Source organism: Corvus moneduloides, chromosome 34, assembly GCF_009650955.1.
Source record: "Corvus moneduloides isolate bCorMon1 chromosome 34, bCorMon1.pri, whole genome shotgun sequence".
Taxonomy (NCBI): domain Eukaryota; kingdom Metazoa; phylum Chordata; class Aves; order Passeriformes; family Corvidae; genus Corvus; species Corvus moneduloides.
The window spans coordinates 458,454-479,676 of record NC_045509.1 but is presented as its reverse complement, the minus strand read 5'-3'; the positions used below and the strand labels follow the sequence as shown (position 1 = coordinate 479,676).

Genomic DNA, 21,223 nt, shown 5'->3' with positions numbered 1-21,223 from the left:
AACCACAAACCACTTCCCTCCCCCCGCCCCACTCAGGAACCCCCAAACCCGCCCGGATCCGCCCCAAACCCCGGCTCCGCCCCCCACATCCCCCCCCCACCCCGGGAACCCCCCAAACCCCCCCGACCCCCCCCAAATTCCGGCTCCGCCCCGCCCCCGCCCCTCGCCGCGTCCTCCCCGCCACCGCCGCGGCCGCCGGAGCAGGTGGGGCTGAGCTGGGGGGTCCCGGGGGGGTCCCGGGGGGTCCCGAGGGTTCCCGGGGGGTCTCGGGGTCGGGGGGGGGGGTCGGAGCGAGGCGCGGGGAGGTGCGGGACCCCCCGAGTGTCTCCCCAGAGCCCCCTCCCAGTGCTCCCAGCAGTCCCAGTTTCCCGGGATAACCCCATCCCAGTGGTCCAAGTTTCTCCAGTGCTCCCAGTTCCCTCTCATCCCGGGGGCAGCGCAGTCCCGGTGCTCCCAGTATCCCCCCAAGCCTCCCCAAGTGTCTCCCAGTCTCTCCCCAGTATGTCCCAGTCTCTCCCAATTCCCCCCCAGTCCCGTGTCCGCCCCCAGCATTGGGACGCCCCGGAATTGGGGGTCAGGAAGCGCTGCCTTATCGGGGTGTGCAGCACCCCGGTGGGGGGGGGGATTTGGGGGGTCCGAGAGGGTTTGGAGGCCCCCCCGAACCTCCCTAAAATTGTGCAAGCGCTTGGGCAAGAGCCCGTCCGAGGGGGGGGGAAGGGAGAGGGGAGCGAGGGGGACCCCGGCACCCCAAAACCGAGACCCCCCCCCCCCCAAGGCAGAGATCCCGCGGTGCCTCCAAATCGGGACCTCTGGGACCCCCCGGGACCCCCCCGGGCAGCCCTAAAGTCAGGGGACAACGCCCCCCCCCCCCCCCCCCCAGACTCCCGAACTGGGACCCCCCAAATCCCTCCAAGCCCCCCCAAACCAGACCCTCAAATTGGGACCTACAGGAGACCCCCAGGACCCTCCGATCCCCCAAACTGGGACTCCCCCCCAGGGCCCCTCCAAGCCCCCCCCCCCCCAACCCCCCCTTGGTGCCCAAGGGACCCTCAGGACGGACAGGGGGACCCCTCGGGCCCCCCCAGCTCCGGTTTGGGGGGTCCCGGCCGGTCTCTGGTGCTGACCCCTCCCCCCCGATCCCACTCCCAGTTTTGGGGTCCCACCATGAGCAGCTCCCTGGACCTGGACCAAGCCCCCACCCTGGACGAGCTTCTGAGGGGCTGCGTCGATGCCTTCGGTGTGAGGGGGCGCCGGTTTTGGGGGGGCCCCGGGGGTTTTGGGGGTCCCTGAGGGTTGGGGGAACTTCGGGGTTTGGGGGGGGTCTCAGGGTTTTGGGGACCCCCGGGATTTGGGAGCCCCTGAGGTTTTGGGGGGCCCTGGGCCTGGGGAGGGCCAGGGCTTGGGGGGGCTGGGGGGGGGTCTCTGGGTTTTGGGAGGGGGTTCTGAGCTCTGGGGTGTCCCTGAAATCTGGGGAGTTCTGGAGGGGACGGGTTGGTGTTCTGGGGGGTTCGGGTGGGAGGTTGGGGGTCCCAGGGGGGGTCTGGGGTTTTGGGGTGACCCCCCCGCCCCCTCCAGACGCGCAGGGGAAGGTTCGGGACCCCCAACTCGTCCGACTCTTCCTGGCGACACATCCCTGGTACCTGCCCCAGGCCGAGGTGGCCGGGAAGCTGCTGACCCTATATCCTTGGGGATCCCCCCGCGACCCCCCCGGGGACCCCCAAATCCTGCGGGACCCCCAAACTTCCTGGGATTTCCCCCAAAACCCCACCCCGGTACCTGCCCCAGGCTGAGGTGGCCGGGAAGCTGCTGAGCCTTTACCCTTGGGGACCCCCGCGGGACACCCCAAAACCCCCCGGGACACCCCCAAACCCCGGGGACACCCCTGAGATCCCTTTCATTGACCCCTTGGGACCCCCTGAACTTCTGGGGACTCCCTGGGACCCCCCCCCCCCCAAACCTCCCTGACTCCCTGGGATGCCCCAAACACTCCAGCCCTCCCCCCCCCAAACCCCAGGAACTCCCCCCAGGACCCCCCCAGACCCCAAGAACCCCCAAATCCCCGTTCAAGCTCCTTGACCCCTCCCCACGGTGCAGGAGTCGGGGGGCTCGGCCGAGGGTCCCTCCCTGCGCCTCAAGATCGGCCACTTGGTCCGGTGAGTGACCCCAAAACCCCCCCGGACCCCCAGAGACCCCCTTTGGGCACCCCACAATCCCCTTGGGACCCCCCAGATCCGCTCGGGGGGACCCCCCAGATTTGTGGGGTCCCTCCTGAGCCCCCCCTTTTCCCTCTCCCCCCCCCCCCCCCCCCCCCCAGGTACTGGGTCCGGGCGTTCCCGCAGGAGCTCTCGGGGGACCCCCAGGTTTTGGGGCGGCTCCGGGAATTGGGGGCGGCGCTGGGGGGGGACCCCGAGACTCCCCTCGGCCTCGAGAGCCTGTAGGTGAAGGGGGGGAATGGGGGGGCTGGGGGGACAATGGGGGGACACGGGGGTGAAATGGGGGGGGACAGGAATGGGGGGGACAGGATTGGTGGGGGCCGGGAGTTGGGGTCACGGGGTTGTGGGGGGGAGGGGTCTGGGGGGGCACAGGGCGGAAAATTGGGGGGCACGGGGGGGGAGCACGAGGCGCGTCCCTTTGCACACGCGTGTGTCACCCGCGCGTGTCCAGCCCCGAGGAAGGGGACGCTGCCGAAGGTGACAATGACGGTGACCCTGGCTGTGCCCCCGGGGGGGGTCCCGCGGGGGGTCCCGGGGGGGTCGTGGCCCCCCCGCCCCGCGCGCGGTTCTCGATGCTGCTGGAGCCGCTGGAGCCGCCGGAGCTGGCGCTGCTGCTCACGCACCTGGAGCACCGCGGCTTCGCCCGGCTGCGCGTGAGTCCCGGGGGACACCTGGGGACACCTGGGGATACCTGGGGATACCTGCGGGACACCGGGGGGACACCTGAGGGTGTGTGTGACACCCCTGTGTGGGACACCTGGGGACACCGGGGGACACCTGAGGGACACCTGGGGACATCCCCCCGCCCCGTCACACCCCAGGGTAGCCCCTCCTGCACGACACCCCCATGACCCGCAATGTCCCCCCAATGTCCCCAACGTCGCCACAGCTCTCGGACGCTCCCACACGTGGGTGCGACCCCCCCATGTCTCCCCCAAATGTCCCCGGTGTCCCCGCTGTCCCCCGTGACCCCCGGTGTCCCCCATGACCCCCGTGACCCCCGGTGTCCTCCGTGACCCCCGGTGTCTCTGGTGTCCCCCGTGACCCCCGGTGTCCCCCGTGACCCCCGGTGTCTCTGGTGTCCTCCATGACCCCCGGTGTCCCCCGTGACCCCCGGTGTCTCTGGTGTCCTCCATGACCCCCGGTGTCCCCCGTGACCCCCGGTGTCTCTGGTGTCCTCCATGACCCCCGGTGTCCCCCGTGACCCCCGGTGTCCCCCATGACCCCCGGTGACCCCGGTGCCCCCCGGTGTCCCCCCAGCTCTGTGACATCCGCGCCTTCGCGCGCTCCGCGGGCACCTCGAGCTCCCCCGCTCTCCGCCGCTTGGTGGCGCTGTCCAACGGCCTCTCGCGCTGGGTGCAGCTGCGCGTGCTGCGCCCCCTGGCGGCCCCGCAGCGCGCGGCGGCGCTGGGGCAGTGCCTGCACCTGGCACAGGTGAGAGCGGGAGTGACCCCCGGGAATGACCCCCGAGAGTGACCCCTGACCCCCGGGAGTGACCCCTGCCCCATAGACCCATAACCCTGACCCCCCTGACCCACAGACCTGGGGCAGTGCCTGCACTTGGCACAGGTGAGAGCGGGAGTGACCCTCGGGAGTGACCCCTGACCCCCGGGAATGACCCCTGACCCCCGGGAGTGACCCCCGGGAATGACCCCTGAGCCCCGGAAATGACCCCCCTGACCCATAGACCTGGGGCAGTGCCTGCACCTGGCGCAGGTGAGAGCGGGAATGACCCCCGGGAATGACCCCTGAGCCCCGGAAATGACCCCCCTGACCCACAGACCTGGGGCAGTGCCTGCACCTGGCGCAGGTGAGAACCGGGAGTGATCCCCGGGAATGACCCCTGATCCCCGGGAGTGACCCTTGACCCCTGGAACTGACTCCCTGACCCATAGATCTGTCTCACAGACCCATAGCTCTGACCCACAGAACTGACCCCCTGACCCATAAACCTGAACTGACCCCCTGACCCATAGAACTGACCCATCAAACTGTCCCGCAGACCGCCAGCCCTGACCCAATCCCTCCATAACCCTGCCCCACAGACCACCCCATAACCCTGCCCCATAGTCCTGTCCCTCAGTAACGCCCCCCACCCCCCCTAGCTGCCCCCTAGCCACCCCAAACATCTCCCCCCCCCCCTCCCCCAGAGCCTCCTGGAGCTCCGCAACTTCAACTCCCTCCTGGCCGTGGTCGGGGGGCTCGGCCACGGCTCCATCGCACGCCTGCGCCGGACCCTCGCTCTGCTGACCCCCCCCCTCATCCAGGTGGGGGTCCTGGGGGCACCTGGGGGGTCTCGGTGGGGAACATGGGGGTCTTAGGGGGGTCCTGGAGGGGTCCTGGGGGTGCTCTTGGGGGAACGTGGGGGGCACAAGGGGGTCCGAGGGGTGTTCTGGGTGTTGAGGGACATCGGGAGGTTTTGGGGGGTTCTGTGGGGGTCTTGGGGGACACATGGGGGTCCTGGGGGAGTCCCAGGGGGCACAGGAAGGTCCAGGAGGGTCCTTGTTGGGTTCTGGAGGAGGCACAGGGGAGACGGGGGGGTCCCGTCACCCCTCGGCCCTGCTCAGTTCTAAAATGTCCCCCCTGTGTCCCCCCCCCCATCCTTGTGCCCCCGCTCTGTCCCTGTGTCCCCTGTACCCTCCTGTGACCCCCCCGCACCCCAATATCCCCCTCCCCGATGCCCCCCCAGCTGTGGGCACAGCTGGCCGAGGCCGTGGGCTCGGGGGGGAACTACCGGGGCTACCGGGCGCTGCTGGGGGGCGCGGGGAGCGCAGGGGGGTTCCGGGTGCCGGCGCTCGGCGTCCACCTGCGGGACCTGGTGTCGCTGGAGGCGGCGCTGCCGGACTGGGGGGGCCCGGGACGCCCCCACCCCAACAAACTGCGGGCCCGCTTCGCCCTGCAAGGGGCGCTGCTGGCGGGGCGCGAGCAGGGACCCCCCGGCACCCCCCACCCCGACCTGCTCCGGCTGCTGGAGGTGAGACCCCCCCACCACACCACCCCAAACCCCCTCCCGGGACCCCCCCAAACTCCTTCCTGGGACTCCCCCAGGATCCCCCACCCTGACCTGCTCCACTCGACCCCCCCCGCAAACTCCCCTCGAACCCTCCTGTCCCCCCCCCCCCCACCCAAAACCACCTGAATCCCTTCCCCTCCCAAACCTCCTCTGCACCCCCAAACTCCCCAACCCCTCCAGCTCTCCCTGGACCCTCAGACGCCGCCGAGCCTCGACCCCCCCCCCCCCCGCTCCTTTCCTCCATCCGAATCCCTTCCAAACCCCCCCAGACCCCCCCGGGACCCTCCCCCCGCAGTTCCCCCGTTGTCCCCCAGGTGTCGCTGGCGCTCGGGCCCAGCGAGGAGCAGCTCCACCAGATGTCGCTGCAGCGCGAGCCCCGCGAGAGCGCCCCCGTGAGGCCGGGGGGAGCGGGGGGGGAACGGGGGGCGAGTGTGGAAAGGGGGGGGCGAGTGTGGAAAGGGGGAGGCGAGTGTGAAATGGGGGGGCGAGTGTGCAGTGGGGGGGGTGGGTGCGGAAATGGGGGGAGTGTGAAAAAGGGGAGGCGAGTGTGCAAGAGAGGGGCGGAGGGCAATGGAGGGGGGGGTGAGTGCGCAAGGCGGGGTCAGCGGGGGGGCCATGAGTGTCCAGGTGAGTGTGCAAAGTCCGGGGGGGGGGGGGGGGGCGGGAGTGTGTAAGGGGGTGTGAACACCTTGACGGGGGGATGTCCAGCCCGGGGGTGAGTGTGCGCTGGGGGTCTGACACCCCCCTCACCCCCCCAGGCGGGGCCCCCCCCGGAGCTGCCCCCCGCTCTCCCCCCCGAGCGCTGGGTGCTGCCCGAGCCCCCCCGGCCCGACCCCGCGGGGCTGCGACCCCGCCTCGAGCAGCTCGTGGAGGTGCGGGGGTCGTGGGGGGGATCGGGGGTGACTTTAAGGGGGCTGGGGGGGATTGGGGGGGACCTGGGGAGGGGGGACTTGGAGGAATTGAGGGGTGGGGGGGTCTGGGGGTGAGGGGAGGGGGGCCATGGGGGCGTAGTTTGGGGGTTCCAGGGGTCCCGAGAGGTCCGGGGGAGGGGGGTTGGGACGGGTCTGGGGTGATATTTTGGGGGTCTCGGGGGGAGTCTCGGAGGGGTCAGCGGTGACATTTTGGGGGGGGGGGGTCTCAGTCCATTTTCCGGAACTTCGACGTGGACGGGGACGGGCGGATCTCGGTGGAGGAATTTGGGATCGTGCGGGAAAACTTCCCCCACCTGCCCCCCCTGGGCGAGCTGGACACCGACATGTGAGACCCCCGGGACCCCCAACCCCCCCCCCCCAGGGTCCCCCCGAGACACTCCCAACCCCCCGGAACCCCCCCAAACCCCCTAGACCGCTCACCTGCCCCCCCCCCCGAGGGGGGGCGGAGCTGGACACGGACAGCTGAGACCCCCCTCCAGGGACCCCCAAAAGTGGGACCCCACTGACCCCCCCGAAGCCCTCCATGACCCCTGACCCCCGTGACCCTCCTGTGACCCCCCCCTGACCCCCCCGTGTCCCTCCCAGGGACGGGGGGCTCAGCCGGGGGGAGGTTCTGGATTATTTCCTGCGCTGCAGCCAAGGACCCCCCCCGGGACCCCCCCACAACTTTCGGGGGCTGAGGGGGCTGCGCGCGGGCCCCTGTGAGACCTGTGGGAAACTGGTGAGTGCGGGGGGGGCCCCCGCGACCCCCCCCCAAATTCCCCCAGATCCCCCCCTCCCCTACTGAGCACGGCTGGGGACGTGAGGACCCCCGGGACCCTCCCCCGCTCTGGACCCTCGTGACCCCCCCCGAGGGGGGAGGGTCCTGGCGAGTGGGAGCTCGGGGGGGTCCGGAGGGGGGGGGTCTTTCACCCCCCTGGACGCCCCCTGACCCTTCCCTCCCCCCCCCCAGATTTGGGGTCTGCACAAGGATGGGCTGGAGTGCAGCGGTGAGTGTGGGGGGGGGGCAAAGGGGAGGGAAGCGGGGGGATCTGGGGGGTCTGGGGGTGTCTGGGGGGGACCCTGGGTGCTGGAGGGGGGCGGGTTCTGGGCGTGATGGGGGTTTCGGGGGGGGGTCTGGGTGCTGGGAGGGGGGGTTGGGGAGGCTCTGGGTACCCGTGGCGGGGTTTGGGGGGGTCCTGGGGGGGTCTCTGAGTGTGAGGGGGTCCCCGTGCCCCCCCCCAGGCTGCGGCCTGCGCTGTCACATCGCGTGTCGGGAGCGGCTGCGCCCCGAGTGTCGCCGGCGTGCCCAGAGCGTCGCCGCTGCCCCCCCGGACCCCCCCGGACCCCCCAAAGCCCGGCCCCGCTCCTTCAGCCTCTCCCTGCCCTGGCCCCGCCGGCCCTCGCTGCGCCCCACAGGTGGGACCCCAAAACCGGCCCCCCCTCGGGACCCCCCACTTGAGGGGATCCCCAAGGTGGTCGGGACCCCAAAAATGACCCCCCCCGGATCCCCCCCCAGAGCCCCCCGAGGAGGTGCAGGAGCTGGAGGACGGAGTTTTTGACACCCACCTGTGACAGGTAACAGGGCCTGGGGGGCTTGGGACCCCCAAATTGGGGTCTTGGGCGTCGTGGTGCCCCCCAGATTTGGGGGGCTCAGACACCTGAGTCCCCCCAAATTGGGGGTCCTGCACATGGGGGTTTCACATTGATCCCCGCCCCCCCTTTCCACAGGGTCCCGAAGGCTCTGGCCCCCCCTCGACCCCACCTGACCCCGGCTCCCCCTCACCCCACGGATTTTGGGGTGGCTTTGGGGGGGCGCAAACACCTCGGTCCCCCCCCCCCCTTCCGGGGGTGTTTGGGGGGGGGGGGCTCTGCTTGTCCCGTGGGAATAAACTCCATGTCCGTGTGTCCGTCCGTCTGTGGGGTGTCCTGGATGGAGCTGGGGGGGGTGGGGGGGGCCGGCTCTGCTGCGGGGGCCGGCGGGGGGAGGGGGCTTTATGGGGTTTCTATAGGGCCAGAGCTGGGGGCCCTATGGGGGGTCTGTGGGGCAGCCGCGAGACCCCCGGGGGGTCCCTATGGGGCAGCCGCGAGACCCCCCCCACCCCCCATCCCCGGGGGAGTCCCCATGGGGCGTTTGGGGGGGAGGCCCCCGAGGGGGTCTCTGTCGGGCAGAACCCGCCCCCCCCGCCCCCCACGGGGGTCTCTATGGGGTCTCTGTGGGGCAGCCATGACCCCCCCCCCCCCGAGGGTCTCCATGGGGCAGCCGGGGGTCGCCGTGCCCGGTGCGGGGGGGTTTGGGGGGCGCACGGAGCCGATACCGGGGGGGTGAGGGAGGGAGAGGGGGGGAGGGGGAGGGGTTTTTTTTTGGGGGGGGGGGGTTGCGGGGAGGATTCGGGGGGGGGGTGAGGAGAGGTGGGGGGGGTGATGTTGCGGGCGCGCGCGGCTCCGTCGCCGTGCGCGTGCCCGGGGCGGGCGGGGGCTGCGGGAGCGGCGGGAGCGGCGGGAGCGGGGCCGCGGCCGGGACCGCCCGGGGCAGGTACCGGAATTGGGGGGGGGGGACAGCGCCGGGAGAGGAGGAGGAGGGGTGGGGGGGACACGGAGGGGACCTGTGGGGTGTTGGGGGGCCCGGGGGGGGGGGGGGGGGGGGAAGATGGGGGGCGCGGGGAGGGGAGGGATGCGCCGAGAAGGGGGTGCGGGGTGGGGGGATGCGGGGGGGATGCCGGGGGGATTTGGGGGCTCAGGATGGGGAGGGGGCAGGTTTGGGGGTGCGGGGTGGGGACACGGGGATGGGGGGGGGAGGGGGAGGATCATGGGGGTCTGGAGGGGGGGGCACGATTGGGGGGGAGGATTTTGGGGGGCTCAGGGAGGGGATGCGGGGGGGGAAATGGGGGGTACGGGGGGGATGCGGGGCTGGGGGGGCCGGAGGGTCACAAAATCCCCCCCCTTTCCCATCGCCAGGCGGGGTCTGGGGGACTCCGGGGGGGGAAGGGCCGGGGCTCCCCCACCCCGGGGAGGGGCCGCATCGCCCCCTCCCCCACTGCAGGGTCTGGGGGCCGCATCCCCCCCCTTCCCCCCCCCGCCCCCACCGCGCGTCCCCCGAGCCCCCCGTGGGATTTGGGGAGCTCATCCCGCCCCCTCCCCCACTGCAGGGGGGCTCATCCAGCCCCCCAAACCCCCCCGGACCCCCCCCCCCGGCCGCGGGGCCTGCACTGGGCGTGCTGCACACGCGTGTGCGCCGGGCCTGGCCCCACGGGCGGTGTCACGCGGGGCACACGCGTGTGAACGGCGGGGGGGGGGCGAACTGAGTGTGCAAAGGGGGGGGCCGCGGGTCTGGGGGTGCACGCGAGCGTGCGGAGGGGGGGGGGGGCGAGAGTGAAAGTCGGGGTGCACGGGGGGGTGGTGGTGGGGTCGGGGTGCGCACGCCCGGGGGGTGCCCACGAGCGTGCAAGGGCGGTGCGTGTGCGGTTTCGGGGTGCCCACGAGCGTGCAAGGGCTGTGCGTGAGGTTTGGGGGTGCACGGGTAGGGAGGGCTGTGAAACTGGGGGTGCACACGAGCGTGAGCGGGTTTGTGGGGGGTACCTGCACGTCCCGTGGGGGTGCACACGAGCGTGCGGGGGGGGGGGGGGGGTTTGCGGGCAGTTTTGGGGTGCACACGCGCCCCGCGGTGAGCGTGGTTTAGAGGGGTGGGCGTGCACCAGGCCGGGGCGCGCACGGGTGTGCAAAGGGGCGTGCAAGGCTGGGGTGCAGGGGGTGCACACGGAGTTGGGGTGCAAGCGGACCCTGGGGCGGGGGTGTGCAGATTTGGGGGGGGGGGGGGGCACACGAGCGTGCGAGGGGCTGCACGTTTGGGGGTGCGCGTGCAGGGGGCGTCCAGGCCACTCTGGGGGGGGCACACGAGGGTGGTTTGGAGGGTGGGGGGGGGCCCGCAGGAGCCTGGGGGGCACCAGAGCGTGTGAGCGGGCAAGGGGCGCACACCTGTGTGGGGGTGCACCTGCAGCACGGGGATTTTGGGGGGGGGGGGGGGGGCGTGGCTGGGGGGGGCGGTGCGTGTGCAAGGCGGGTGCACGTGGAGGGAGGGGCGCGCACAGGTGTGCAAGGTGGGGCCGCTCACACCTGGCTGGGGGGCACACGCGTGTGCAAGGGCGTGTCTGTGCGAGCGTCACCTGTGCGAGGCCGCGGTCACGGGGAGCGGGGGGGTGTGGGGGGCGGGGGGTTTCTCCCGGAGAGGGGGGGGTGGGGAGTCCCCGCCCCTCGGGGTCGCCCCCCCCCGGCCCCCCCCCCCCCTCCCCCCCGGGGCCATCTCCTCCCCGTGACCTTCAGGCGCCCGCGGGGGACACGGGTGGCCGGCTGCCCCTCCCCCACCCACAGCCCCCTCCCCCCCCCAAAGCGCCCCCCGTGGGGGGCTCAGAGGGGCGGCGTGGGGGAAATCCCCCTCTAGACCCCCCTCACAGACCCCTCTGACCCCCCCCCCCCGGGGTGTCTGCGGTGTGTGGGGGCCCCTCAAGTCCCCCAGCCCCCCAAGTCACCCCCAGACCCCTCCGAGGGGGCCCGGGTGTCCGCGCGCCCCCCTCCCCCCCTTTATCGACCATCAGCCGGCGATAATTAATTAATTAATGACCCCCGGGGGAGTAAGGGCGCGCCGAGGACACCCATGGGTGGGGGGGGAGCACCCAGGCCCGGGGCCCTCCCCGTGAGGGTCTCTGGGGGGTCCTCCCCACCCTGGGGGGGGTCCCCCCATGGGATGGGAGTGGAGGGGGGCCAAGGTGGGGGTCGCTGTCGATCCCCCCCTCCCCCCCCCGCAGGTGCAGCAGTTAATGTGATTGGCTAATTATGCGCTGCATGTTAATGAGCCCCATTAGCCAATGAGGGGGGGTTATAAATAACCTGGGGGCTCATTTGCATAATGCCAGGGCCCGAGTTGCCGCGGTGACCGACCCCCCCCTTCCCCCCCTCCGTCACGGGGTTAATCAACGTGCTGATAACGAAGGTGGGGGGGCCCGGTCCCCCCCCCTCCCCCCATACCTGGCTGTCCCCCCGCGGTTCAGGGCCCCCCCCTGACTCTCTCTCCCCCCCCCCCCCCCAGGTGCCTCCGGACCCCCCGGCCAGGCTGTCGCCGCCCGCTGGGGCCACCCATGTGGCTGTGAGAGGACGGGGGTGGCCGGGCCCCCCCAGGGCCCCCCCAGGGCCCCCCCAAGCCGCCCAGACTCCGCAGCCAGCCCAGGCACCATGGCCTGTCCGGTCGCTGAGGGGCACCCGATGCCCGGGGGCCACCAAGAGACTAAAGCCCACCTGGGCTCTGTGACCCACCTGGGCCCCCAGGCCCAGCACGGCTCCACGGTCCCTCCAGGCTCTGAGGGCCACCACCAAGAGACTAAAGCCCACCCGGGCTCCGTGGCCACCAGAGGATCCACGGCCAGCTGGACCTCCACGGTCAGCCAGGACCACCGAGAGACTAAGGCCCACCTGAGCTCCCAGGACCACCTGGAGACTGTGGCCAACCAAAGCTTTGTGGGCGACCAGGACCCCCAGGACCACTCCGAGCCCGGTGCTGATGGTGGCTCCATGGTGCTGTTGGACTCCAAGATCTCCCAAGGCTCTGAGGAGCACCCGGGGACTCGGGTCAGCCAGGTCCCTGTGACCCACCTGGCGTCTGTGGCCACCCAGGACCACCTGGAGATGAAGGTGCATCAGGAATCTGTGGCCAGCCGAGGGTCCGTGGGCAACCAGGACCCCCAGGACCACCCAGAGTCCACCACCAACATCTTGTTGGACTCCAAGGTCAACCAGGGCTCCATGGCTCGCTTAGACCTGAAGGGCCACCAAGACCCTGCTCCCTCACAGGCCTCCGAGGACCCCCAGGAGCCCAAGGTCGCCCAGGGCCCCCTGGCCAACCAAAAGACCAAGGTCAACCAAAGCCCCACGGCCCCCATAAAGGCCAAGGTCAACCAAGACCCTGTGGTGTGTTTAGACTTGAGGGTCCACCAAGCCCCTGTGGCCAACCAAGCCCCCGAGGACCCCCGAGACCCCAAGGCCAACCAAGACCCCATGGACCACCTGGAGACCGAGGCTGACCGAGCCCCCCTGGCTCTTACAGACTGGAAGGTCCACCAAGCCCCCGTGACCAAGCACAGCCCCGCGGACCCCCAAGAGACCAAGGTCAAGCCCAGCCCTCTGGACCTGAGGGTCCCCCGGGGCACCGCGGCCAAGGGAGGCTGCACCGCTCGCCCGGGGACTGAGTGCCACCAACGCCACGTGCCCACCTGGGCCACCCCAGCCCCCCGCCCGTGTGCCCGAGTCCCCTCGGGCGCCCGTCTGGGCCTGGTGCTGCTGACGCTGGGGTCCCTCCTGCTGCCCTGCGCCCGGGGCTCGGCGCTGGAGTTCGGGGGCGCGCCGGGGCAGTGGGCACGCTACGGGCGGTGGGCACCGGGCGCGGGGGGACAGCTCAGCTTCCGCCTCAAGACCAACGTGACGCGGGCGCTGCTGCTCTACCTGGACGACGGCGGCAACTGTGACTTCTTGGAGCTGCTGGTGGCCGAGGGGCGGCTGCGGCTGCGCTTCGCCATCGCCTGCGCCGAGCCCGCCACGCTGGAGCCGCCAGCGCCGGTCAGCGACGGCCGCTGGCACGCAGTGCTGCTGACCCGGCACGCTCGGCACGCGGCGCTGGCCGTGGACGGGGAGGCGCGGGCGGCCGCCGTGCGCTCCAAGCGCCCCGACATGGCCGTGGCCAGCGACCTCTTCGTCGGGGGGATCCCGCCTGACGTGCGGCTCTCGGCGCTGACGCTCAGCACCGTCAAGTACGAGCCGCCCTTCCGCGGGTGGGTGGCCGACCTGCGGGTGGGCGACGCGCCGGCCGCGCTGCTGGGTGCCCAGGGGGTCCGGGGTGACGGGGACGAGCGCTGCGCCCACCACCCGCCCTGCGCCCACGGCGGCCGCTGCACCCTGCGCCGTGGGGAGCCCCGCTGCGACTGCGCCGGCACCGGCCACCACGGGCCCTTCTGCGAGGAAGGTGAGGGCGCGGGGGGGGGGACAGGAGGTCAGGGGGATGTGGGAGGGTTGGGGTGGGCGCAAGAATCAGCTCGGGAGCTTCACCTCCTCGTGTTTCTCCATGGCTTCACGGCGTTGGGCACCTCCATGTCTTGGTGTCCTGGTGGCATCGTGTCCTTGAGTCCCTCCCCGTCTCTGTGGCATTGCACGTCCTCCTGTTGTCACGTTCTTGTGTGTCTCCGTGTCTCCGTGGAGTTGTCCCTCCTTGTGGCCACGTTCCTCCGTGTCCCCACGTCCTCGTGGCACTGGGCACCTTCGCGGTGTTGGGCGTCTTTGTGTTCCTCCGTCCCTCAGTGTCTTCCTGGTTTTGTGTGTCCTCCTGCTTCTCCGTGGCCCCGTGTCCTCGTGGCCTTGCATGTCCTCGTGTTCTCCATGTCCTCACGACGCTGGGCCTTGGCCTCTCCTTGTCCCTCCATGACTTCCTGGTGTCCCCGTGTCGTTTTGTCCTTGACTTCCTCCACAGCTTTGTGTCCTCGTGGTGTCCTCGTGTCCTTCCTCCTGTCCTCGTGGCACTGGACACACCCACGGCACTGAACGTCCTCGTGGTGCCGGTCATTGGCACCGTGTCCTCATGCCACGGTGTTCCCGTTTTGCCGGGAACCCCACGTTTTGCCACCCTTGTGGGGTTCTGTGTCTCCTCTGTGTCCTCCTGGCGTTGTGCCCTTGAGTTGCTCCCTGTCCTCGTGTCCTGCTGGTGTCACACATTCCCCTGTCCTCGTGTCCTTGTGTCACCCCGTGTCTTCTCACACCACCACAGCTGCACACGTGCGTGCTTCTCCAGGTCCTCGCGTCCTCCTGTTGTCACCCGTCCTCGCGTCACCCCGTGTCTCCCTCGTGTCCCCCCGTGTCTCCCTCGTGTCCTGGTGTCTCTCCTTGCCCTCGTGGTGTTGCACATCCACGCGTGACCCCCCTGTGTCCCTCTATGTCCTGGTGTCCCCCCATCCTCACACCCTCCGTGTCCTCACGCACCCCCATTTCACACGTCCTTGTGTGTCCTTGCATGTCACACGTGGGCGTGGGTGGCTTGGACTCCCCCTGCTGAGGGGAACACGGGGCTTTGGGGACCCCCCAGCCCCACCCACGATGTCACCCCCTGCTCCCCCCCGTTTACTCGTGCACGTCCTGGTGTCCCCACGCGCCCTCGTGTCCCTGCCTGTCCCCGCACCCTCGCACGCCCTTGTGCGACTGCACACCCTGGTGTGGCCTGGGTGGCCCCGGGGGTGACAGTGGCAGCCGGGGGTGGCCTGGGGAACCCCCGGGCATGCCCCGGATGCGGGGTTGGGGAGGGTCTCTCGTGCCATCACGCCCTCGTGCCATCACGCCCTCGCACACGTTCCCAGGACCCCGAGACAACCACCGGTGTCACCGTGGCGACAGCATCCTCTGGGCGCGTTGCCAAGGCCTGGTTGCCATGGCGCCGCCGGGGCTGGGTACCCGTTGCCGTGGAGACGCCCGGGCCTGTCTCCCTGGCGACGGTTGTCACGGCACTGCCGGATGCTCCCGCCACGTCCTTGAGGGGGGACAGGAACGGAGAGGGTTTGAGGGGTGCCCCGGGGACTGTGAGGGCCCTGGGGTGCTGTGGGGTGTCCTATGGGGTGCAGGGTCCCTGTAGGGTGCCCTGTGGGGTCAGTGGTGCCTGTGGGGTGCAGGCAGGGCGCTATAGGGTGTGCCATGGGGCGCACAGACCCTATAGGGTGCTGTGGGGTGTGTTTTGGGGTGCAGGGTCCCTGTGGGGTGCTCAGCCAGTGCTGTGGGGGATGTGGGGTCCTCACGGGTGCGCACAGGGTGTGCAAACCCCCCCAGAACACGGTTCAGGGCGTGCAAATCACACCAGGGCGTGCAAACCCCTCCCCCCTTCTGCCCCGCCCCCAAGGTCAACCCGAGGTCACGGGGTGGGGTCGCACGGACACGGTGGGAGGGGAGGGGGTTGGGGACGCACACGGGGGGGGCGGTCCCGGGCACTAATTCCTCTGCCCCTCCCCCTCCGCTGCCCCCTGGGACCCCCAGAGGAAGAACCCGCGGTGGAAGGTGAGTGTGGGGGGGGTGCAAGGGGCGGGGGGGGGTGGGCGTGCAAAGCCCCGTGTCACACCTGGGCCGGGCCTGGGGCGCCTCAGGTGTTGTGCAAGGCCCGGGTGTGCAAATACCGCTGCCGGGGGGGGAGGGGGGGGTGGTCCCAGGTAGGGGGAGGGGGAATTGTGCAAAGACCGAGGGGCGTGGCCTGCTCGGGGATGGGGGCGTGGTTTATGCAAAACAGCCGCGAGGGGCGGGGCTTGGCGCTCGTGCAGAGCACGCGGCTCCCGTGACGCTCGCGCACCGGGCCATGACGTCACTCCCCCGGGCGGCCCAATAGGACGCCGATATGCAAATGAAACCGGCGCCGCCGAGCCAATGCAGCGCGTGGGGGGGGTGAGGGCGGGGATATGCAAATTAAAGCAGCGCCGGTAGCCAATGGGAGGCGGGAGAGACGAGGCTGCTCTGGATTGGCTGAGCCCAGTCCCAAGGGGCGGGGCCTGCGCAGGAGGGCGTGGTCAACTAGAGGGGGGCGTGGCCAGTGCGGGGGGCGGGGCTTGCCCCCCACGTGCCCCGCACGAGGGTCCCGGGGTGGGGGAGGGTCCCCGCGCCAGGGGCGGCCCCGCCCCCCCGTGTCTCATCCCCTCCCCCATCCCCGGCTTTTCCCCGAAAAACCTCGGAAAAAGGGGAAAAACCCGCGGGAAGGCGGCGGGGGGGGTCAGGGGAGGGGCGGCCCTGCCCGCGTGGCCCCGCCCCCCCCGCGCTTGTCCCCGCCCCCCGCCCCTCCCCCACCCCCCCCACCCCCGGCATCGCCCGATGCCGTCACAAGTTAAAGGAGGTTTAAGTTGTGACGGGGCCCCTCCCCCACCCGGGGCCCCTCCCCCTTCCCCGGGGCCGCTGGGGCCTTTCGGTCATTTTGGGTTTTTTGGTTTAATTTTTTTGTTTTTTTAATTCTGATTTCTTTTTTTTTTTTTTTTTTATGTTTATCTTTTTTAATTAATTTCTCTTTCATTCCCATTTCCCCCTGTTTTTCCCATTTTGCCGCTTTTCCTTTACTTTTTCCTTTTCTTTCCTCCCCTCCCCTTTTTTCTTTTACATTTCCCATTATTTCGGCTTTTTTGTTCTTTTCCGGTTTTTAAGATTATTTTCCCTTTTTAATTGATAATTTTTCGTTTACTATTTTTCCTTTTCTCGTGATTTTCCCTTTATTTTGACGGTTTTCTTTTTTTTACAGATTTTCTACTCTTTAACATATTTCCCCTTTTTAAGTTATTTCCCCTTTTCATTATTTTCCCTTTTTTTATTCTCCTCCATTTTAAATTAAATGTTTCCGCCCTTTTTATCATTATTCCCTTATACTAATTATTTTATCCCTTTTAAAATTATTTTCCCTCTTTCAATAAACATTTGGAATATTTCCCTCTTTTATATCAGAGTTTTTTCGCCTTCATTTTTTCCCCTTCACTTTGTTGCTCTTTTTCTTCCTTATTTCCCCTCTTCGATAATTTTCCCTTTTAGAATTATTTTAATTTTCCCCACTTTTTTCCCTTTGTTGTTGTTTTTTTTCTCTTTTCCCTTGTGTTGCTGATTTCCCCCTTTTTATCAATTTCCTCCTTTCCCTTGCTTTGACCCTTTTCACTTTTTTCCTCTTTTTCCTCCCTTTTCCCGGTTTCACCCTTTCCCTCCTTTCCTTCCTTTTCCTTTCTTCCCTTTTTCCTTTTTATCCCTTTTTCCCCCCATTTCCCCTTTTCTCTCATTTTCTCCTTTCATTTCCTTTCATTATTTTTCTTTCCTCCCCCAATTTCCCTTTTCCCTCCACTTCACCCCATTTCCCTCCCCCCCTCCCCCCGAGTTTAACCACTTTCCCATTTTTCTCCCCAAAACTTTCCCTTTTCCCGCCACTTTTGCTTTCGTTCTCCGGCCCCTCCCCCCTTTCCCACGCCCCTCCCCCGCCCCCTCCCCTCCCCCCCAGGTCCCGCCCACCTGCGAGTCACCGGCCAAGGTAAAGACGCGCCCTCGGGCCCCTCCCCCACCCTCATCATCCTCATCATCCTCGCCCCTCCCCCATCTCCCCCCTCCTCCCATCCCCCCCCATCGTGTCTGTGGCTCGTGCGACACGGGGGGAGGGGCGGCCGCCTCGCACGGGGACGGGGGGGGGCGGGGAGGGGAGGGGGCGGCCCCTCGTGCAAGGGGCGGGTTGGGGGGGCGGTGACCCCTTGCACGAGGGCCGAGGGGAGGGGTCCAAACCCCCCCCCCCACAGGAGGAGGGGCCTGGGGGTCCTTCACCCCCCACACGAGGGGGGGGCTGGGGGTCCCTGCACGGGATTGGGGGGGGGGGGTTCTTGCACGAGGACCGAGGGTCCCCTTGCACCAACACGAGGGGGGGGTGGGGTGTGAGTGCCCCCCCCCGCACGGGGGTCGCACACCTGTTCACACCCGTGCACACCTGGGCCCCGCCCTGACGCGCCCCTCCCCCAGGGCCCGCCGAGGTCGCCGAGGGGGGGCCCGGCCGCGGCGCCGGTGAGATCCAGCAAGCAGCGAAAGGTCAGTGAGGGTCATCGGGACCCCCCCGCGGGGGCACCACCCCATCCCCCTGCATACCTGGGACCCCCCCCAGGAACTTCCAGGACCCCCCAACCCCCCCCCCTCACACACACACCTGGGACCCCATAACAACGTCCCCATGCCAGGTCCCTGCTGATGGAGTCCCATCACAACGTCCCCACATAAGGTCTGGTGCAAGACCCCACGGCGATGTCCCCATGACAACATCCCCATCACAATGTCCCCATGACAGCGTCCCCATGACAGCGTCCCCACCACGACGTCCCCATCACGACATCCCCATCACGACATCCCCATCACGACATCCCCATGACATCCCCATGACAGCGTCCCCATGACAGCGTCCCCACCATGACGTCCCCACCACGACGTCCCCACCACGACGTCCCCATGACAGCGTCCCCATGACAGCGTCCCCACCATGATGTCCCCACCACGACGTCCCCACCACGACGTCCCCATAACAACATCCCCATGACAACGTCCCCATGACGACATCTCCACCACGACGTCCCCATCACGACATCCCCACGACAACGTCCCCACGACGACGTCCCCACCACAACGTCCCCATGACAACATCCCCATGACAATGTCCCCATGACGACATCTCCACCACGACGTCCCCATCACGACATCCCCACGACGACGTCCCCACCACAACGTCCCCACCACAACGTCCCCATGACAACATCCCCATGACAATGTCCCCATGACGACATCTCCACCACGACGTCCCCATCACGACATCCCCATGAGAACGTCCCCACCACAACGTCCCCACCACAACGTCCCCATGACAATGTCTGCACCACAATGACCCCATCACGACGTCCCCACCACCACGTCCGCACATAAGGTCTGGTGCAAGACCCCACGGCGATGTCCCCCATCACAACGTCCCCACGACAAGCTCCACATTGCGACGTCCCCATTGCCACGTGCCCGGTGCCAAGTCCCAGTGCCAACATCCCCCCCCACCCATCCCCATGCGAAACCCCCTGTGCTGAGCTCCCCGTTCAACGTCCCCACACCGGCTCCCCCCTGTCGCCACTGCCAGGCCGCGCCGAGTACGTGGCCACGTTCCGGGGCAGCGAGTTCTTCTGCTACGACGTGTCGCGCTCGCCGGTGCAGAGCAGCGCGGACGAGCTGGCGCTGGCATTCCGCACGCGGCAGCGCCACGGGCTCCTGCTGCACACCGGCCGCGCCGCCGACTTCCTGAACCTGTCGCTCAAGGCCGGCGCCGTGTGGCTCGTCATCAACCTGGGTGCCGGCGCCTTCGAGGCGCTGGTGGAGCCTGTCAACGGCAAGTTCCATGACGGCGGCTGGCACCACGTGCGCGTCACGCGCAACCTGCGGCAGGTACGGCGGGGAGGGGGCGGGAGGGGAGGGCGGGGTGACAGCGGGGTGATGGAGAGCCTTGGGTGACCGCCCAGTGGGTCATCGCGGGCAGCTCCCCAACTGGGAGCACTGGGAGTGATGGTTGGCTTGGTCAGCTCCTCAATTGGGAGCAATGGGAGCCTTGGGCAGCTCCCCAGCTGGGAGTCTTGGATGGCCATCCAATGGGTTGTCTTGGGCAGTTCCCCAACTGGGAGCACTGGGAGTGATGGTTGGCTTGGTCAGCTCCCCAACTGGGAGCATTGGTTGCGTTGGTCAGCTCCCCAACTGGGAGCAATGGGAGTGATCATCGCCCTGGTCAGTTCCCCAACTGGGAGCCTTGAGTGACCACCCGATGGGTCATCTTGGGTAGCTCCCCAACTGGGGGCAAGTGGGAGCGATGGTTGCCCTGATCAGCTCCCCAACTGGGAGCACTGGGAGCCTTGATGAGCTCCCCAACTGGGAGCGATCATTGCCCTGGTCAGCTCCCCAACTGGGAGCACTGGGGTGGGACCTTTGGTCAACCACCCAACTGGCACCACCAAGCATTTTGCTGAGCTCCCCAACTGGGACCACTGGGAGTGATCATTGCCCTGACCATCTCCCCAACTGGGAGCACTGGGAGCAATGGGCATCTTGGTCAACTGCCCAACTGGGAGCACCGGTTGTCTTGGCCAACTACCCAGCCAGGAAATCCAGTTACCTTGATCAGCTCCCCAACTGGGAGCACTGGGTGTTCTGTTAAACTACTGAACTGGGAGTACTGGGAGCAATGGGTTCCTTGATAAGCTGCCCAGCTGGGAGCAATGGGTTCTTCAGTCCGCTCCCCAACTGGGAGCACTGGGAGCAATGGGTGTCTTCGTCAACCACCCAACTGGGAACACCAATAGCATGGTCAGCTCCCCAACTGGGAGCACTGGTTGCATTGGCCAACTGCCCAACTGGGGGCGATGGACACATTGACCAACCACCCAACTGGGAGCACTGGGCGCATCAGTCTGGTCCCCAACTGGAAGCACTGGGTGTCTTGCTCAACCACCCAGCTGGGAGCACTGGGTGTCTTGGCTAAGCACCCAACTGGGAGCACTGGGAGCACTGGACATGCTGGTCAACCACCCCGCCGGCAGCACCGACCACAGGACCTCTCTCTCCCCAGCTGGGAGCGCTGCTTCCATGGACCCTCCCAAACTGGGAGCACTGGACACTTGGGGGGAGGGGGGGGGGGGTTTCTCTGCCCAACCCCCACAGGGGGGCGACGGGTCGAGCTTCGGGGGTGCCCCCCCCCCCCCCCCCCTTTCTGACAACTCTCTGCTTCTCTCCCCCCCCAAGGTGGGCGCTGCCCCTCCCCCCTCCGTGCAACGCCCCACCCCCACCCCCCTCCTCGTGCCACGCCCCTCCCCCCTGTGTGTGCGCGTGCCACTAACACGCTTCCCCCCCCCCTCCGCGGGGCCCCCCCCCACTAACCTCCCGTCCCCCACTAATCCTGGGGGGGCCCCCCCCTTTAACAAAAACAACCGAAAACCACCCCCCCTCCCCCCCCCAAAAAAACCCCCCTCCCGCGCCCCCCAAGCGCCCCCCAAACGTCACGTTTGTGTTTTGTCCTTCTCTCGCCGCCAGCACGCAGGGATCGGACACGCTATGGTAAACAAACTGCATTACCTGGTAGTTATCACTCTATTGTTACTCCTTGGCTTCGCCGTGGCCCCACCCCCAACCTTTTGGGGCCGATCCGGGGGATTTTGGGCAATTTTCACCCATCCGCCATCTTGCGGCCGAGCTTCGGCTCCCCCTCATGCCAAAAGAAACGAGAGCTGGTTCTCCCCCCTCCCCTCCCTCATCCCCCACCCAAACCCACCAAAAATCTTTCCTGAGAGGGCGTGTGTTACTCGGTGGGGGTGAGGTGGCACCTCAACCCATCCCCCGCCCCGGTTTTGGGGTGAGTTTTAGGGATTTTGGGGGGTGATTTTCACCCATCCGCCATCTTATGGCCGAGCTACGGCTCCCTCGTGCCAAAAAGAGCGGATTTCCCCCCAAAAAAATCTTTGTCTGGGGTCAGGACGGGGATATTTTTTTCTCAAGAGGCTTCCGCT

General features: G+C 68.3%; 2 protein-coding genes across 2 annotated transcripts in view; both read left to right on the top strand.

Annotated features, from left to right (window-relative positions):
- Nucleotides 1-165: 165 nt before the first annotated feature.
- On the top strand, nt 166-8,047 carry LOC116437249 (RAS guanyl-releasing protein 2-like). The gene is made up of 17 exons (XM_032094876.1): nt 166-204; nt 1,150-1,237; nt 1,576-1,678; nt 2,088-2,153; nt 2,315-2,434; nt 2,665-2,866; nt 3,474-3,647; nt 4,364-4,480; nt 4,903-5,187; nt 5,541-5,618; nt 5,985-6,098; nt 6,368-6,483; nt 6,744-6,879; nt 7,111-7,147; nt 7,383-7,556; nt 7,657-7,715; nt 7,869-8,047. Exons 2-16 carry the CDS (start codon nt 1,165-1,167, stop codon nt 7,710-7,712), a joined length of 1,851 nt encoding a protein of 616 aa, XP_031950767.1. The 5' UTR covers nt 166-204; nt 1,150-1,164; the 3' UTR covers nt 7,713-7,715; nt 7,869-8,047.
- Nucleotides 8,048-11,250: 3,203 nt separating this feature from the next.
- The window catches only part of LOC116437216 (neurexin-2-like), a 38,398-nt gene continuing 28,425 nt past the window's right edge, over nt 11,251-21,223 (top strand). Inside the window, 6 exon segments of the mRNA XM_032094815.1 lie at nt 11,251-13,143; nt 15,189-15,209; nt 17,164-17,193; nt 17,670-17,735; nt 18,817-19,118; nt 20,751-20,774. Coding sequence (XP_031950706.1) covers nt 11,364-13,143; nt 15,189-15,209; nt 17,164-17,193; nt 17,670-17,735; nt 18,817-19,118; nt 20,751-20,774 — 2,223 coding nt within the window. The 5' untranslated portion in view covers nt 11,251-11,363.

What these genes read in the sequence shown, in the direction of transcription:
- LOC116437249 (XM_032094876.1), top strand. Translation starts at nt 1,165, where the DNA reads ATGAGCAGCTCCCTGGACCTGGACCAAGCCCCCACCCTGGACGAGCTT. An exon ending in CCCCTCGGCCTCGAGAGCCT is followed by an intron (nt 2,435 to 2,664) that starts GTAGGTGAAGGG and finishes GCGCGTGTCCAG; the next exon opens with CCCCGAGGAAGGGGACGCTG. An exon ending in GGATGGGCTGGAGTGCAGCG is followed by an intron (nt 7,148 to 7,382) that starts GTGAGTGTGGGG and finishes GCCCCCCCCCAG; the next exon opens with GCTGCGGCCTGCGCTGTCAC.